The following is a 17,001-nucleotide window of genomic DNA, read 5'->3' as shown; positions in this document are numbered from 1 at the left end:
TCAGTAGCCAGTGCCCAGTCAGAGGTTCTCGCGTCGGCAGCAGATGTTGAGTCGCGGCGAGGACCATGCGAGCGGTGCCTGGTCCCTCCCTGGCTGATGTGACGGCGGCGTGACATGAGGTGACCTGCTACCTGGCGGGCGACGAGGGGCAGAAGCAGGCGGAAACAGGTGAAGGAGGTGGTGGTGTAGGTGGTGGTAGTGGTGGTGGTGGCGTCATATGTGTGTGTGTGTGTGTGTGTGTGTGTGTGTGTGTGTGTGTGTGTGTGTGTGTTAATTATGCGTTGAGTGTCTTGGCGGAGGGTGTGTTGATTATGAAGTGAAGTGTTTGGGAGGTGTACGTAATTATATATGAAGTGTTTGTGCTGTAGGATATTCATGTGGTTATTCTGTGAAGTAGTTTTTTTTTTCCTTGCCTTTTGTCTTTGTTTATGGGGCGCGGGAAGGTTGATTTGTCAAACGAATGCTGGACAGGTTTTTTCACGTTTTCATTATAAGTTTGTTGGTGGTGTGTGTGTGTGTGTGTGTGTGTGTGTGTGCCATGGTTTGAAGGGTGGTTATAACAGATGATATCTCACTCACCACCACTCCTACCACCATCAACACCATCAACACCAGCACGAGTACCATCACCACCATCACCACCACCACCACTATCAGTATCACCTGTGAGATTTTACCAGATGAGCATTTACCTGACACTTACGGAGAAAAAAAACACGGATATGGAAAAAAAAAAACTAGAATCATTGTGAAATAAAAACATTCGCATTCTTCTTGGTAATTATCTTGAAAGGAAAACAAACATTTCTCACCTGCGGCTTAGCGTCTCTTGAAGTTATCGTTTTATGAGAGTGTGCTCGAGGAGGTGAGAGGATGTGGCGAGTGATGTGGCGAGTGATGTGGTGATGAGATAGTGGTGTTTCTGTTGCGTGGTGATGATCAATTACAGTGGAAGGAAAATATAGCGAGGTGGTAATGGGAAACTGTAGTGGTTATAGTGCGTGTATGGTGATATTGGTGATGGTACCGTGGTGTTGTTATAGCAATGGTGTGATGATGGTGACAGGAATGGTAAAATGGTTCGGTTATTGTATTGGGAAGTGGTGATGATGGTGAGGGGACCGTGGTGTTATAGTGATGGTGTGGTGATGGTGATGGTAATGATAAAGTGGTGTTGTTTTCGTATGGTGATGTGATGATGGTGAGGGGACCGTGGTGTTATAGTGATGGTGTGGTGATGGTGATGGTAATGATGAAGTGGTGTGGTTATCGTATGGGGATGTGCTGATGATGGTGAGGGGACCGTGGTGTTATAGTGATGGTGTGGTGATGGTGATGGTAATGGTAATGATGAAGTGGTGTGATTATTGTATGGGGATGTGCTGATGATGGTGAGGAGATCGTGGTATGGTGATGATGGCGATGTTTGCGGTGGTAGTGGTGGTGTCGGTGGTGGTGGTGGCGTTGGAAGATAAGTATAGGTGTTGATAGTGTCACATCCTCCAGCCTGCACCACCTCCATCACTACCACCACCATCATTATAATCATAGTAGTCACCAGCATTGTCCTCCTCCTCCTCCTCCTCCTCCTCCTCCTCCTTCTCTTCTTCTTCCTCTTTCTCTTAATCATCATCATCATCGTCATAGGTTCACCGCTGTTTAAACGTGCTTCATCTCCTCCTCCTCCTCCTCCTCCTCTTCCTCTTCCTCCTTCTCTTCTTCCTCTTCCTCTTAATCATTATCATCATCATCATCATCATCATCATCGTCAAAGGTTCACCGCTGTTTAAACGTGCTTCATCTCCTTCTCCTCCTCCTCCTCCTCCTCCATAGCTATGCCTCATCTTTATTTTTGCATCTCACTTTACATACACAAACACACAAGGTTAATTAATCCTAAGAAAATATACAAACGCAAACCAAGCAAAAGAAGAAGAAAAAAAAGAAAACTGAACAGATGAATTGACCGCCAACTCCTACATGGAGAGAAAATAAACAAACCAACAAGTCGAGAGAAAAGGAAACATTCTGTCCTTGTAATACCGTGTTGGGCGTGGCATGCATTACGTGAGGGGCGGTCTGGGTAATGTTAAAGAGGGAGGGGTGATAGGAGGGGTGATAGAGGGCTGGGGAGAGGGTGTGAAAGAAGAGGAAAGCTTGTAGGGAGAGGAGGGTAGGGGAGAGAGGGTATGAGGCTACAGGGTTTGGTTAGTGGTGTGTCTGTGCTCTGTTCGTTTGTCTTTCCCACGGACGAACGGAAAAAAAGTGTCCAAGAATAAAGGAACGTCGTGTGAAAATAAGAGTTGGTCATTTTTAGTCGTGGTCGTGTGTGTGGTCGTGTGTGGTAGTGGTGCTGTTGAAGGTAAGTGGTGGATGTTGGTTGTGGTGGTTGTGGTGATCATTTTTTTTTTTTTTTTTTTTACGTTGTTGCTTATTGCGCCGGTAGGCATCTTCCCGGTGGGGCCTGATGGTCGGCCCAAGGCTTCTTCCAGGTGGGGCCTGATGGTCGGCCCAGCCCGTTCTGGCGCAGGCGAGTGTTTATAGTGGCGCCATCTTGCATTGTCATGGATCATGGATCATGGTGATGTTTCCTGGTTGTGATGGTGACTGCTATGGTTGTCGTTCATTTAGTAGTAGTAGTAGCAGTAGCAGTAGTAGTAGTAGTAGCAGTAGTAGTAGTAGTAGTAGTAGTAGTAGTAGTAGCAGTAGTAGTAGTAGTAGTAGTAGTAGTAGTAATAGTAGTAGTAGTCGTGGCAGAGAACTTGATTATCCCAGAAACAGTAACTAAAGTAGACACAATTTTTATATCCTAACACCACCGATATCACCACCACCACTATCAACACAACACCCACAGTACACCACCAGCTCCCCAAACAACAGCCATTATCACCACCACTCTTAGAGCGTCTGTTGTTCACGCTGTAGCTGGCGGTGGAGAAGGCGGCGGCGGTGACACAGTAGCGGAGGAGAAGAGTTACGCTTCTCACCCACTCTCCTCCTCCTCCTCCTCCTTCTCCTCCTCATTAGTCTCTTCCACACCCCCGCCTGGCGCCTTATCCTCCCCCGGGACCTCCACACACCACGTAGGGCGCCGCCGTGTACCCCTTCTGCAACACTCTGTACCCTGGTGTGTGGGGAGGCGAGGGGGTAAGGATGGGGGGAGAGAAGCGGCCGTATAAGGAGATGCAGAAGGAACTGGTTAAAACATCTTGGGTGTTGGTGTAGAGGACTGTGATGTGGATGAATGAGCGGGTGTGGACTGGTATGGTTGGGGGGGTCTGGGATGTGGTCATGGATGAAACTGGGATGTGGCAGGGTTGTGATAGAGATTGGGATGTGGTACGGTTATAGTAGGGACTGAGATGTGGAAGGGATGTGGCAGGGTTGTGAAAAGGACTGGGATGTGGCAGGGCTGTAGAAGGGACTGGGATGTGGAAGGGATGTGGCAGGGTTGTGAAGAGGACTGAGATGTGGCAGGGTTGTGGAAGTGACCGTGATATGGCTAAGGTGTGGGAGGGGTTATGTATGGCTATGGGAGGAGCTAGGGGTGTGACTGGGCTGAGGGTGTGTCCGTGATGTGCCTGAGTCATAGATGGGGCTGAGATGGGGCTGGTTTGTGGAAGAATCTGGGATGTGGTTAGGGTGTGGAGGGGCTGGAAGTATGACTGGATTGATGGTGTGCCTGTAGTGTGCCTGAGTTATAGATGGGGCTGGTCTGTAGGAGGAACTGTGGACTGGTTGGATTGGGATAGGGACTGTGGACTGGTTGGACTGGGGTAGGGACTGTTTGGACCATAGAGTTCTTCACATTTCTTTAACCTTATTAGCCTAGCTCCAAGTAAACACAGCTATCGTTGAAAGCACAAAAATAAACGTTAGCAATCTCGCCTCAGCACATGTAATTTCCTTTCCCACGGGAGGAAGAGACGAAGATATATTATTAGAAAAAACAACTTGAACAGCGGCGGCAGAAAGGTAGGCAGGATATGATAGTAGTACTTGCTCAGTCACTTATCTGCCACCTGACAACTCTGCTCCCCCGACGAATGACAGGAGCTAGGAGGAAAGGGGGAGGAGGAGGAGGAGGAGGGGAAGGACAGGAGGAGGCAGAGGGGGACGGGGGGAAAGGACAGGAAAAGGAGGAGGAGGGAATGGGGGGGCGGAGCGAGGGGGAGGGGACGGAAGGAAGGACAGTAGGAGAGTGTAGGGGAGAAGAGAGGATGTATGTGACGGGGGGAGGGAGGGAAGCACAGGAGGAGAAGGAGGAGGAGGAGGAGGTAAGGGAAAGGGGGAGGGAGGGAGAGAGGGACAGTAGGAAGTAGAGTAGGGGAAAGGGAGAGGATGTATGACGCGGGGAGGGAGGGAAGCACAGGAGGAGAAACATGGAAACATGGAAATGCAGGCAACAGAAAGCCTATTGGCTCATTACGAGGTCGCCCGCTTGGGTGATTTAATCTGCTCGACCGCCACTTGGGGCTTGGTGAGCAGATGAAAGCACCTCGATATTGAGGAGCAGATGGAAGCCCCTCGTTATTCAGTTTACTCCTGACGCAGCGAAATGACGGTCGATTCTATATTTGAAGGAGTTGATGGTATTCGCATTTACTACTTCTGAGGAAAGATTGTTCCAGTGGCGGATGACTCGGTTTGAAAAGAAACTCCTTCCAATGTCTGTGTTACATCGACTCGACTGAATGGGTAAACCGTTATTTCTAGTTCTTGAGTTGGTTTGCAGTTCAAAGAATTTGGAGTAATCGGCGTTATTGAACTTTTTTAGATACTTGAAGACTTGAATCATATCCCCTCGTAGGCGTCTTTTCTCCAATGTAAAGAGATTGAATCGCTTGAGTCGTTCCTCGTACGGTTGAGCACTGAAGGTTGGAATCATCTTTGTGGCGCGTCGTTGAATCCTTTCCAGTAAAGCAATGTCCTTTCTGTAATTGGGGGACCAGAACTGCACTGCATACTCGAGGTGCGGTCTTACCATGGAATTATACAAGGATAGCATCACGTCTGGTGTTTTACACTCGAAGTTCCTCGCTATGAACCCGAGCATAATGTTGGCCTTGTTGTATGCTTTTTTACAGTGATTCGCGTGTTTCAGGTCACTGCTGATAGTAACTCCAAGATTCTCCTCCTGCTTTTCCTCCTGCATCGCTTGCAGAGGTCTCCCATTCATGATGTATGTGTGGTTACTATTTTGGGACCCAATGTGCATGACTTTGCATTTGTCAACATTAAAAGACATTTGCCATTTTTCCGACCATTCGATAATGTGATTGAGGTCTTTCTGAATGATTTCGCAGTCGGTCTTTGTGAGGGCATCTCCACCCACCTTGATGTCATCTGCAAATTTCGATATTATGGATTTCAGTCCTGATTCTAGGTCATTGATATATATGATAGAGAGGATGGGTCCCAGCACTGACCCTTGAGGCACTCCACTAGTGACTGGTAGCCAATCGGAAGGCTGTCCGTTGAGTAGTACTCGTTGTTTTCTGTCGGTGAGACAATCTCTTATCCACGCGATCAGATTGGCTCCGATGCCCGCCGAGTGCAGTTTCAGGCTTTCTGAAAGTCCAGGTATATAACATCACTGGGGATGTGGGCATCCCAGTTCTTATATATACCTTGGAAGAAGTCTAATAAATTCGTTAGGCAGGAGCGCTTGTTTCTGAAGCCATGCTGGGTGTCGGAGATTATATTATTGTTTTCTAGAAACTTAACAAGTTTATCTCTAATAATCTTTTCGAGTATTTTTCCTGCCACTCTCGGGAATGGTTTCGATGTCCTGTCCTCGACTGTGAATACGGATGCGAAGTTACTGTTGAGGATTCTGGCCATCTGTTTACTGTCCTGAGTTACAGATCCAGTCTCGTCTGTCAGGGGACCAATATTGGATTTTCTTTTCTTTTTCGATCTTATGTACGTGAAGAATTTCTTGGAGTTAGTTTTGATTTCGCGCGCTATTTGCTTTTCATAGTTGCGTTTGCTACTCCGAATAAGGCTGCGACAAGCTCTGAGGCTGTTGTGGTACTGTGTGCTGGCTTCCGCCGTAGCATTCTCTTTCATCAAATTATAATTCCTTTTTTTTAGGTTTACTGCCCTTTTTATTTATCTGGTCATCCACGGTGGATCTACGGCCCCATTTACTCGCCTGGATTTCGTAGGCACTGTAGCCTTCTCTACTTGCAACAGCTTATCTTTGAAGACGTTCCACGCGTTGTCGATTGTATTGTCGGTGATGCCAAGTTGGTCCCAGGTCGTAGGGGGAAGCAGTGCACGGGCTAAGTTGATTTGTTTTTTGTAATCTGGTATCACTGACGGATTACAAAAAAGGAAATTTCAACTTAGCCCGTGTGAAGGAGGAGGAGGACAGGAAAGGGAAGGGAAGGGAGGGAGGGAGGGAGGGGGGGACAGTAGAAGGCAGAGTAGGATAAGGAGAGAGGATGTATGTTGTTATATTTTTTTGTTAATTTTTATATCTGTTTAGCCTGGGTTTTCGTGTTTCTTGTCAGTGTCTTGGGCGACTTGCGGGAGGGCTGTTGAGAGGGAGGTGGTCGAGCTGCTGAAGAGCTCTGCGTGGTGCTTCTGTTGGTCCGGCAGGGGCGTGGGCGAGGCGGCAGAGGGCAAGGGACTGACGTGGGTGTGTTCGGTGCTGTGTGAATTTGTGTTCTGTGTTCTTTTTTTTTTTTTTTTTTGGGGGGGGGGGTTGCATCTCTTTTGTTACATTATCTAAAAATTCGTGAGGTGTGTGTGTGTGTGTGTGTGTGTGTGTGTGTGTGTGTGTGTGTGTGTGTGTGTGTGTGTGTGTGTGTGTGTGTGTTATTCACCACGGCCTGATCACAAGTTGGACTCGCTTTCGCCAGCAGGTACCCTCACTACGTGAGTAAGTGCTCATTCTTGTCGATCTCTGGGTACTGCCAGGATCTTCCACACCACACACCTCATCCCCTTGCTCAAGGGGGGACAGTAACCACTCCTATAAAAAAAGTAGGTTCACTTAAGCTAGATTCCTGGCGCCTAGGCAGGTTGGTAAGCTTGCAGCTGATTGGCTGCACCGCTCTCTCACAGACACTCATGTCGGACCACATCTTGCATGCTCGAGTGAGACATGTTTCTTTATTATATGCCATAGCTCACCTCATATACGAGATAGCCAGTTTTGGTTGAAACCATCAGACTCAGCAATGACTGTAGAATCGAGATGTACAAAACAAAAAAGAAAATGGTATTACGATGAGTTGAACCGTGAAGATGTTAAAAAATGTTTAAAACATGTTTTACTTATGCTCGCTGTTTTCAACAGATGTTCATTTACTGCAGAAATATATTATCACGTTACGTAGGAAAATCTCTTGTGAACACGATAGAGTGATCAGAATACAGATAAAGCTCCATATATGGAAAACACAGAGTTATTTATCGCAACATGTCACTCGCCGCAACCATCACAGCGCGCGCGACACTCGGCGTGTGGAGGCAGTGAAGTTAGACACTAAACAACTGATTAGAAAGTTTTATTGTATGTATTGATGATGAGGAAACTGACGATGAATGTATGTAACACGCCATTATCTTCTGAGTAAAATCAGAAGGAATAGAGAAAGATATATACAGAAGCAGGCTACAGTTATTGCTACATAACATGTTATTCAAAATACTATGTACATCTTTATCCTTACTCGTTTTTATTTTGTATTTGACATTACTCGTGTATTTTGCTATGATGATGAATCTTATGATGAAGCTGTGACTTTGTTTTTCCTTCCTTGTAAATAAATATGGACACACTAAGTACTCTACCTTTTGAACACCTTTTATGTATGAAAGTATCGCTGCAAATACCCAAAACGGAGCAATGATTTTGGAGTTGGTGTTCTAGAGCATGAAAATACATATCACTGACAATACCACTTACATGTGACATTCTGATATTTTGTGAAAAGAAAATGTGCCACCTGCACACCAACAGAGCGGGAGATCATCAGTTGTTTAGTGTCGAACTTCACTGCCTCCACACGCCGAGTGTCGCGCGCGCCGTGATGGTTGCGGCGAGTGACATGTTGCTATAAATAACTCTGTGTTTTCAATATGTGGAGCTTTATCTGTATTCTGATCACTCTATCGTGTTCACGAGAGATTTTCCTACGTAACGTGATAACATATTTCTGCAGTAAATGAGCAACTGTTGAAAACAACGAGCATAAGTAAAACATGTTATAAACAATTTTTTAACATATTCACGGTTCAGCTCATCGTAATACCATTGTCTTTTTTGTTTTGTCGAGTTTTTACAATACATCTTGATTCTACAGTCACTGTTGATTCTGATGGTGTCAACCAAAACTGGCTATCTCGTATATGAGGTGAGCTATGGCATACAATATAGAAACATGTCTCACTCGAGCATGCAAGATGTGGTCCGACATGAGTGTCTGCGAGAGAGCGGTACAGCCAATCAGCTGCAAGCTTACCAACCTGCCTAGGCGCCAGGAATCTAGCTTAATTAATTGAACATGGTATAGTAACTCTTTCATTAATAGAAAATGCCAAAACTTTACTTTCTCTAACTCTTCCCGTGACTTCTGGCATCTAGCCAAAAACATCTCCTCCAACCTCACTTCTTCATCTTTCCCTCCACTCCTCAGTTCTAATGGCAACACTGCCGTCTCATCTATCTCTAAGGCTGAATTCTTCTCTCAAACTTTTTCTAAAAACTCCACTCTGGACGATTCTGGGCCTCCTACTCATCCCCCCTCTGACTCCTTTATGCCTGTTATAAAGATTCTTCAAAATGATGTTTTCTATGCCCTCTCTGGCCTCAATCCTCAGAAGGCTTATGGACCTGATGGCGTGCCTCCTATTGTCCTTAAAAACTGTGCCTCCGTGCTGTCACCCTGCCTGGTCAAACTCTTTCGCCTCTGCCTGTCAACATCTACCTTTCCTTCCTGCTGGAAGTATGCCTTCATACAGCCTGTGCCTAAGAAGGGTGACCGTTCCAATCCCTCAAACTAACGTCCTATAGGTTTACTTTCTTGTCTATCTAAAACTTTTGAATCAATCCTTAACCGGAAGATTCAAAAGCACCTTTCTACCTTCTGGCCTTCTATCTGATCGCCAGTATGGGTTCCGCAAGGGGCGTTCTACTGGTGATCTCCTAGCCTTCTTAACTGACTCTTGGTCATCCTCTCTTAGCCGTTTCGGTGAAACCTTTGCTATTGCGCTGGACATATCAAAAGCTTTTGATAGGGTCTGGCACAAATCTTTGCTTTCCAAACTACCCTCCTACTGTACCTTTATCTCCAGTTTCCTTTCTGACCGTTCTATTTCTGTTGTGGTAGACGGTCACTGTTCTTCCCCTAAACCTATTAACAGTGGTGTCCCACAGTGTTCTGTCCTATCTCCCACTCTCTTTCTGTTGTTCATTGATGATCTTCTTTCCAAAACGAACTGTCCTATCCATTCCTATGCCGATGATTCCACTCTGCATTACTCAACTTCTTTTAATAATAGACCCACCCTACAGGAACTTAACGACTCAAGGCTGGAGGCTGCAGAACGCTTAGCCTCAGACCTTACTATTATTTCCGATTGGGGCAAGAGGAACCTGGTGTCCTTCAACGCCTCAAAAACACAGTTTCTCCATCTCTCCACTCGACATAATCTTCCAAACAATTATCCCCTATTCTTTGACAACACCCAGCTATCACCTTCCTTAACACTAAACATCCTCGGTCTATCCTTAACTCAAAATCTAAACTGGAAACTTCATAATCTCATCTCTTACTAAATCAACTTCCTCGAGGCTGGGCGTTCTGTACCGTCTCCGCCAGTTCTTCTCCTCCGCACAGTTGCTGTCCATTTACAGGGGCCTTGTCCGCCCTCGTATGGCTCCACTCACACAGCTCTCCTTGACAGAGTGGAATCAAAGGCTCTTCGTCTCATCAGCTCTCCTTCTCATACTGATAGTCTTCTACCTCTCAAATTCCGCCGCCATGTTACCTCTCTTTCTATCTTCTATCGATATTTTCATGCTGACTGCTCTTCTGAACTTGCTAACTGCATGCCTCCCCTCCTCCCGCGGCCCCGCTGCACACGACTTTCTACTCATGCTTATCCCTATACTGTCCAAACCCCTTATGCAAGAGTTAACCAGCATTTTCACTCTTTCATCCTTCACGCTGGTAAACTCTGAAACAATCTTCCTTCATCTGTATTTCCTCCTGCCTATGACTTGAACTCTTTTAAGAGGAGGGTATCAGGACACCTCTCCTCCCGAAACTGACCTCTGATTTTGAACACTCCTTTAACCCCTGCTCTGGAGCAGTAAGTAGCGTGCTTTTTTTTTTTTTTTTTTCATTACGCCCTTGAACTGTCTCCGTAGCTGTAAAAAAAAAAAAGTCAGCGGAAAGAATCCGGCCTGAGCGGGACTCGAACCGCCGCCTGTGTGGCCTTGAAGCCTTGCAGCCCGGTGTGTGTGTGTGTGTGTGTGTGTGTGTGTGTGTGTGTGTGTGTGCTGACTTTACTTTCTTTTGTTTTGTTTCATTTTATTTCATTTCATTTGTTTCGCATTTTTTTTTTATCATTGAACATATTTAGATATTTTCTCTCACTTCATTCACCCATTTCCTTCTTTACTTATGCACCAACATTATGCACGAGTGGACTTGATACCTTTTAAACACGAGGATTATGAATACATGTCACTATATTCCAGCACTTGATCCACTTAACCGATAATAGGGACACATTGTTCGAACTCCACAGCAGGGTGAGGCAGGGGACTGGGCATCCCTTTATCTGTGTCTGTCCAGAACACTTGTCAAGATGGTCATGGGACGTTTTTTTTTTACTTTCCTCCTCTGGCTCTGCGGGAAGCGCGTCACCAATAATAATAATGAGGTGGAAGCAGGATCAGGGGAGTAGTTTAATTCAGCAGAGCGTTCATGCAGGCTGTGACACGTATACTAACACACACACACACACACACACACACGAGAGAGAGAGAGAGAGAGAGAGAGAGAGAGAGAGAGAGAGAGATAAGCGGCAATTTGTGTACTGGCATTACACGGTTTTGGGAGGAGGATAATTGAAGGAGGACGAGGGGTGGAAGGGGAGCAGCGAGAAGCAACGAGGGACAGGCTTTGAATGGCTCTTGTTAAAACACAACGTTGGTCCACAGCTGACGAGAGGAGTTACGCGCGGGGCCATGGCGGAGGGCCCGAAGTGCCTGGAGGACGCGAGGCAGGAGGTGGGGGAGCTGTACACGGTGATCTTCCACTACATGTTCCCGGTGCTCATCGCGACCGGAATCGTCACCAACTCCCTCAACCTGATCGTGCTGACGCGGCCACTCATGCGCGTCAGGACCTACAGGTGCGTGGCGGCAGGTGGCTCTGTTGGGGCTGTCGTGGGGGTGGGAAGATGGGGGAAGGGTTGTGTCATGTGCATTATCATATCACACATGTCACACATATACACCTACGCATGCACGTACAACAATGTACAAACTCAAACATCATATTAATGTTCCCAAAGTGTGTGTGTATGTGTGTACGGTTTGCTCAGTGTGGTGATGGTGGTCCCGCAGGTGGCTCCGCGCCCTGGCGTGTGTGGACCTGTCCCTGTGTGTGCTCACCGTGCCCGTGTGCCTGACCAAGGGCGGCATCACTCCCCTTGGCTCTCGGTCCCTGGCGGGTTACTACGCTCACTTCGGCTGGTCGCTGAGCATCGCGGCGCAGATCCTCAGCTTCTACCTGATGGGAATGTTCGCCTTCGAGAGGTTCCTGGCGGTGTGTCGCCATGACCTGTACCCGCGCAGCCAGACTGACAGCATGTATCGGAACGGCGTGGTCACGGCCACAATGGTGTGTGATGTACTGCTGATGCGTGCCACCATGGTGGTGGGTACCGTGGACAGAGTTGACAAAGACTGGTTGCCCACTGACGGCTACTCCAAGCAGCACCAATGGCACGCATGGTACCCGGCCTACGCCTGGCTCAGGGAAATATTCTCCCGCCTTGTGCCCGCCGTCGTCATCACCCTTCTGCAATGTGCGTATCACGATGCGCCTGAGGCACCTGCGATTAGCATTCAAGAAGGCTTCGGCCGAGGCGTGCCGGCGACCAGGCGGAACGAGAGCGACGCCTGGTGCTGTTGCTGTTCTGGTTCACGGCGCTCTTCATCTTCAACGCGCCGGTCATTGTGTACTACCTGGGCTTCTTACACCAATCAGGACCACTGCGGTAAGCACCTGGCCTCTAGGCTGCTCACCTTTGCCGGTATCTCCAATCTCCTGCAGATGATGGGCAACGTGTCCAACTTTGTCCTGTATTTCCTCATCAGCCCAGAGTTCCACAACATCCTTTGCAGTCTCCTCAAGTGTAAGTCCCTCAACCTGGCCGCAGGGATGAGGACAGTCTTCTTGCGTGCTCCTAAGATAGCATCCGCCACAACCACCATAACCACCAGCGTCAGCAGTTCCAACCCAGCCACCTCCGCTGCCACCGGGGAAACGGAGGATGAATCTCCAACGCAGTCTGACTCTGGTTACCAACAGGACGTGGTCGGCAGCATCACGCCTCCCCGCGTCAACAGTTACTCCTCGGGGGACGAGGGCCGCGGGGTGGGGGCAGGGTGGGTCTGGGTGCAGCCCTGTCCAAGGCCCTGCCATCCGAAGCAACGCAATGTTGGTTCTTCCTTGGAAATGATTTTGCTTGCTATGCGAGGCGCGTGCGTCACTGCCCCCCGTGCCCTGCAGTGATGGTGTGTTGTACTGCGTGGTGCCTTGCAGTGGTGCTCTCTGGCACACTAGTGATGGTGGCCCTGGTGGGGGTGGTGGTGGTGGCGGTGACATAACACTCGTCATGCTCCTTGACATCACACTGATGTGCGTCAGGTCGTGTGAACATATTTTTTTTCTGATTTAGTACAAATAATCATTATTATTAGATATACCTAAATGCACTGAATTATCAAATTCATATTGTGTAGTATGTAATTATCATGAAAGTTGTGCGCCATGGAAGGTATTAATTATCATTATAAAATGTCTGATTGGAAAGGGAAGCCGCCGGCAAGTCGTTCCAAACACGGGGCTGCCAGGGGTGAGGATGGGCAGGGAGGCGGGGAGGGACCCTGCCCGTGACGTCATCATCAGCTGGGCGGACTCGAGGCTCCGGAGTATTGTAATGTAAATGATTTTTATATGAAACCAAAGACAGCTTACAGTCGAAATAATAGTCTATTATAATCTTTGTAAAGTCTTATTCTATGTTTTTACAGTCACCAGTTATTACAATAAAGCGAAGATGTAATATTTGCGATTGTACAACCCATATTTATTGAGCCCTTGATCAGTGTAGTGTTGGTGCGCGTGTGGCCGCGGGGAGTACTCGGTTATTGTGTATTGTGTCAAATTGTGTGTCATCGGAGCCCTGCAGTGTGTCCAGGCGCGTGTGTCTTCTCGGCGAGGCATCCAGGACCGTCCACAGAGGCACCAGCAGCACGGTAAGGCGAAGAGTGTGGTGCTGGGCGTGCTGCGCGGCGGCCACGTGAGGTGTGCCGCGGCGCTGCCCTCCGCTGGGCGGGGATTTGATGGTTCAGTGTTAGGGGCGTTGGGTGTTTGTGGAGGTTTATTGGTTATTTTTGTTCGTGTTTATTTGTTTGTGTGCGTCAGGACCTACAGGTGCGTGGCGGCAGGTGGCTCTGTTGGGGCTGTCGTGGGGGTGGGAAGATGGGGGAAGGGTTGTGTCATGTGCATTATCATATCACACATGTCACACATATACACCTACGCATGCACGTACAACAATGTACAAACTCAAACATCATATTAATGTTCCCAAAGTGTGTGTGTATGTGTGTACGGTTTGCTCAGTGTGGTGATGGTGGTCCCGCAGGTGGCTCCGCGCCCTGGCGTGTGTGGACCTGTCCCTGTGTGTGCTCACCGTGCCCGTGTGCCTGACCAAGGGCGGCATCACTCCCCTTGGCTCTCGGTCCCTGGCGGGTTACTACGCTCACTTCGGCTGGTCGCTGAGCATCGCGGCGCAGATCCTCAGCTTCTACCTGATGGGAATGTTCGCCTTCGAGAGGTTCCTGGCGGTGTGTCGCCATGACCTGTACCCGCGCAGCCAGACTGACAGCATGTATCGGAACGGCGTGGTCACGGCCACAATTGTGGTGCTGCTGATGTACGTGCCCACCATGGTGGTGGGTACCGTGGACAGAGTTGACAAAGACTGGTTGCCCACTGACGGCTACTCCAAGCAGCACCAATGGCACGCATGGTACCCGGCCTACGCCTGGCTCAGGGAAATATTCTCCCGCCTTGTGCCCGCCGTCGTCATCACCTTCTGCAATGTGCGTATCACGATGCGCCTGAGGCACCTGCGTAGCATTCAAGAAGGCTTCGGCCGAGGCGTGCCGGCGACCAGGCGGGAACGAGAGCGACGCCTGGTGCTGTTGCTGTTCTGGTTCACGGCGCTCTTCTACATCTTCAACGCGCCGGTCATTGTGTACTACCTGGGCTTCTTACACACCAATCAGGACCACTGCGGTAAGCACCTGGCCTCTAGGCTGCTCACCTTTGCCGGTATCTCCAATCTCCTGCAGATGATGGGCAACGTGTCCAACTTTGTCCTGTATTTCCTCATCAGCCCAGAGTTCCACAACATCCTTTGCAGCCTCCTCAAGTGTAAGTCCTTCAACCTGGCCGCAGGGATGAGGACAGTCTTCTTGCGTGCTCCTAAGATAGCATCCGCCACAACCACCATAACCACCAGCGTCAGCAGTTCCAACCCAGCCACCTCCGCTGCCACCGGGGAAACGGAGGATGAATCTCCAACGCAGTCTGACTCTGGTTACCAACAGGACGTGGTCGGCAGCATCACGCCTCCCCGCGGCAACAGTTACTCCTCGGGGGACGAGGGCCGCGGGGTGGGGGGCGGTGGGTGCGTCTGAAGCAGCCCTGTCCAAGGCCCTGCCATCCGAAGCAACGCAATGTTGGTTCTTCCTTGGAAATGATTTTGCTTGCTATGCGAGGGGCGTGCGTCACTGCCCCCCGTGCCCTGCAGTGATGGTGTGTTGTACTGCGTGGTGCCTTGCAGTGGTGCTCTCTGGCACACTAGTGATGGTGGCCCTGGTGGGGGTGGTGGTGGTGGCGGTGACATAACACTCATCATGCTCCTTGACATCACACTGATGTGCGTCAGGTCGTGTGAACATATTTTTTTTCTGATTTAGTACAAATAATCATTATTATTAGATATACCTAAATGCACTGAATTATCAAATTCATATTGTGTAGTATGTAATTACTTTACATTGATTGTGCGTGATGTAATTTCATGAAAGTTGTATCGCCATGGAAGGTATTACTTATCATTATAAAATGTCTGATTGGAAAGGGAAGCCGCCGGCAAGTCGTTCCAAACACGGGGCTGCCAGGGGTGAGGATGGGCAGGGAGGCGGGGAGGGACCCTGCCCGTGACGTCATCATCAGCTGGGCGGACTCGAGGCTCCGGAGTATTGTAATGTAAATGATTTTTATATGAAACCAAAGACCGCTTACAGTCGAAATAATAGTCTATTATAATCTTTGTAAAGTCTCATTCTATGTTTTTACAGTCACCAGTTATTACAATAAAGCGAAGATGTAATATTTGCGATTGTACAACCCATATTTATTGAGCCCCTGGTCAGTGTAGTGTTGGTGCGCGTGTGGCCGCGGGGAGTACTCGGTTATTGTGTATTGTGTCAAATTGTGTGTCATCGGAGCCCTGCAGTGTGTCCAGGCGCGTGTGTCTTCTCGGCGAGGCATCCAGGACCGTCCACAGAGGCACCAGCAGCACGGTAAGGCGAAGAGTGTGGTGCTGGGCGTGCTGCGCGGCGGCCACGTGGGGTGTGCCGCGGCGCTGCCCTCCGCTGGGCGGGGATTTGATGGTTCAGTGTTAGGGGCGTTGGGTGTTTGTGGAGGTTTATTGGTTATTTTTGTTCGTGTTTATTTGTTTGTTTGTGTTTATTTTGTTTGTGGAGGTTTATTCTTTATTCTGTTTATTCTGTGAAGTGTTAATTTTTATTTTTTATTTTTTTGTGTGTTTTGTTAGTGGAGGTTTATTCTGCCTATTTTTATTGTTTATTTTGTTTATTCTGTTTATCTTGTGGAGGTTTATTCTGTGTAGGTTTATTCTGGTTTAGGGCGTGAGGTGATTGTGGAGTTTGTTTGTTCTTAGAGTTATTCTGATTAAAGGGTGAAGGATCTCGATTGTATGTCACTGGTTTTGCCAAGAGCTATGCAAGACTTCCTCCCCAGAGTGAATGGTTAATTTTTGCCAAGATAAGTGCAAGACTTCCCTCTCTTGGTCCTCAGAGGGAATGGTTAAATTTTGCATCGTGTCTAGCCCATAATACGCCCATCAAAACAATATAAAACAGAGAAAAATTACAATTAACGTGGCTCTGGAACAAACTTTCCTGCCTTACCTAACTAAACCTAACCTACCAGTGGCTGGTGACCTATTGCCGTTATATATTAGTACCTGTTATCAAATGAAACTAACCAGACCTGCCTTTCTAACCTAACTTAGCAGAGTAACTTATCACTGCCCAAGCTTTTAAATCCACATTTTCTTTTGTCTTTCCTGGAGATGAGTAAATAAAGTACTACACACTGAACCAATCATTAAATGTAGATCGGTAATAATGGCTGTGTTGGGGAACGTCCAGTTAATATGTAAAGTAGTGCTCCTCCCCTCCCCCATGTTTTACCCTGCTTATTAGGTTTCGTTTTAGGCCCCTCTAAGATTTGGTAGTAGGTAATTATCCACTATTTTGAGAGCAGAAATTGAATTAGCTCTCACCAGAGTCGTTTGGACACGTCTTGTTTTATGATAAATGTAGGAAGTAACTATTTTACCTTGCTAATTAGGTTTCATTTTAGGCCCCTCTAAGTTTTGTTAAGAGGTTATTTTTCACTATTTTTGATTGCAGAAATC

General features: G+C 48.0%; 1 protein-coding gene across 1 annotated transcript; it reads left to right on the top strand.

Moving 5' to 3' along the window:
- On the top strand, nt 1–15,285 carry LOC127006680 (uncharacterized). Its single transcript, XM_050876873.1, has 3 exons — nt 1–168; nt 11,189–11,382; nt 13,909–15,285. Exons 2-3 carry the CDS (start codon nt 11,216–11,218, stop codon nt 14,966–14,968), a joined length of 1,227 nt encoding a protein of 408 aa, XP_050732830.1. The 5' UTR covers nt 1–168; nt 11,189–11,215; the 3' UTR covers nt 14,969–15,285.
- Nucleotides 15,286–17,001: the final 1,716 nt, after the last annotated feature.

Source organism: Eriocheir sinensis, chromosome 33, assembly GCF_024679095.1.
Source record: "Eriocheir sinensis breed Jianghai 21 chromosome 33, ASM2467909v1, whole genome shotgun sequence".
Taxonomy (NCBI): domain Eukaryota; kingdom Metazoa; phylum Arthropoda; class Malacostraca; order Decapoda; family Varunidae; genus Eriocheir; species Eriocheir sinensis.
This window is presented reverse-complemented; position numbering and strand designations above follow the sequence as displayed.